The sequence below is a fragment of the Ceratotherium simum genome, chromosome 1, assembly GCF_057802395.1.
Source record: "Ceratotherium simum simum isolate JZ-2026a chromosome 1, ASM5780239v1, whole genome shotgun sequence".
Classification (NCBI taxonomy): Eukaryota; Metazoa; Chordata; class Mammalia; order Perissodactyla; family Rhinocerotidae; genus Ceratotherium; species Ceratotherium simum.
The window spans coordinates 98842438-98844516 of record NC_141900.1 but is presented as its reverse complement, the minus strand read 5'-3'; the positions used below and the strand labels follow the sequence as shown (position 1 = coordinate 98844516).

Genomic DNA, 2079 nt, shown 5'->3' with positions numbered 1-2079 from the left:
ATTGTATGTCTTCTGCTTTTTGGATCTATCTAACAACGTTTGCTTACCCAAGGTTGTGAAGATACTCAACTATTTTATTTTCTAAAATTTTTATGGTTTCAGGCAAAATGTTTAGATCTATCATATTCTTTTTTAATGTGAAAGTTATTACAGCACAAGACAAAAAATGCCACCCACCATATTCACAGGGAGCAAAGCCCCCTTTTCCATGAAGATCTCTGCTGTCTCTCACAGTGGCCTCTCCTTGCACAGTGCTCTCCTCAGGGCACCCTTGACCTCTGCGTTCCTCAGGCTGTAGATCAGCGGGTTCAGCATAGGGTTGAAAAGACTGTAAAACAGGGAAAGGATCTTCTGCTGCTCCTCAGGATGGCGGGATCTGGGGGCCATGTACATGACGATGGCGCTGCCAAAGAAGAGCCCGACCACGCAGAGGTGGGAGGAGCAGGTGGAGAAGGCCTTTCTGCGGCCCTCCCCAGACTGGATCCTGAGGATGGCAAACAGGATGCGCATGTAGGACACCACCACCAAGCAGAGGGGCCCAACTAAAATAAAAACACAGGATGCAAAGATGACAAGCTGGTTGAGCCTAGTGTCAGCACAGGCCAGCTTGAGGACAGACAGGATTTCACAGAAGAAGTGGTGAATTTCATGAGGTCCATAGAAGGGCAGCCTCAGGGTGAGAACTAAATGGACCAGAGCCAAGATGAAGCTAAATGCCCATGAAGTGATGACCAGGAATGTGCACAGTTTCCAGCTCATGATGACAGTGTAATGTAGGGGGTGGCAGATCGCCATGAATCGATCATAGGACATCACCACTAAAATCAGGCACTCTGTGTGAGCAAAAGCCAGATACAAAAACGTCTGCATAATGCAAGGAACAAAGGAGATGGTTCTTTTCTGGCTCACAAGATTTGCCAGCATCTTGGGGACATTACTGGAAGCATAGGACGTGTCAATGATGGCCAGGTGGGAAAGGAAGAAGTACATGGGGGTGTGAAGCCTAGAGTCTAAGCAGATAAGCCCCAGGATGACCCCGTTCCCCAGAAGGGTGATGGTATAAAAGAGAGAGAAAAGTCCAAAGAGGACCAACTCCAGTGCACGGTCCACTTGGAATCCCAGCAGGGTGACTTCTGTGATCCATGTGTGGTTGCCTGCCATGCTCCTGTGGCAAAGACAGAGAAGTCCATGTCCACGACAGGAAAATAGTGCTGCAGGGCAATCAAGACACAAAATATTTACTGAGTCTTACAGAGTTAGCATTTAGAAATGTTTTACTTTGGCAGGTTTTCCTATCATTTATTTTTAGATATGTTGTAAAAACTAACTCAGTGTGCTCATATAAATCAGAAACAAAAGCCCCTTGAATCAATGGAATAATATGATATATATATATAATTATTAATGGATAAAAAATGAATTATAAGATAACATAATCTGGTACATTAGAATCTTCTGGGACCTCCGTTCCATCTCCAGTCTTTGTAGTTTTATTGTGAGAGATTTATCTATTCTTTTTCAGCACTTGATACTGAAATTTAGGCATAAGTGAAAGAACATTTTGGCTACATAATAAACATAACCAAATATCTTAAATTCACTTAAACATGATTACTTTTTGCGGCCTTTTCAAGTATGAAACTCAAAAGTATAAAATGAATTTACATTAACTGTGAGTGTATTTAAAGATGACAGCTGTATGGTCATTGTATTTTGTTTGGGTGTTTTCTCTTTTCCCTTTTATAACTTAATATAGAGACAAATCTGAGCTTATCTTATTTTCTGGTGTGATAGAATCATTTGTCATCATGATATCTTCCCAGATTTTGCAACTCCCATTGCCATCAAATCCCCTGAAGACCTTCCTCATCCCTGTTACCGTGCTGACGACCTCCTGATGTTCTGATGGACTCTGAGCAGGTCACAGGGAGCAGGATCAGCTGGAGCATCAGTTGGTTAGTTCTATCTAGAGAGCTCCTCCTGGGAGGTGCCTGGATGTGTCCAGGAGCAGAAGGAGAGAGGGTCCTGAAGGGCTGGATGGCAACATCACATTGAGAGACCAGGTGACCGGGTGTGGTC

At 43.6% G+C, this 2079-nt stretch overlaps 1 protein-coding gene across 1 annotated transcript; it reads right to left on the bottom strand.

Moving 5' to 3' along the window:
* Window positions 1-228: 228 nt before the first annotated feature.
* LOC101393811 (olfactory receptor 2A14-like) lies at window positions 229-1161 on the bottom strand. Its single transcript, XM_004430797.2, has one exon. The coding sequence runs from the start codon at window positions 1159-1161 to the stop codon at window positions 229-231; it is 933 nt and encodes a 310-aa protein (XP_004430854.2).
* Window positions 1162-2079: the final 918 nt, after the last annotated feature.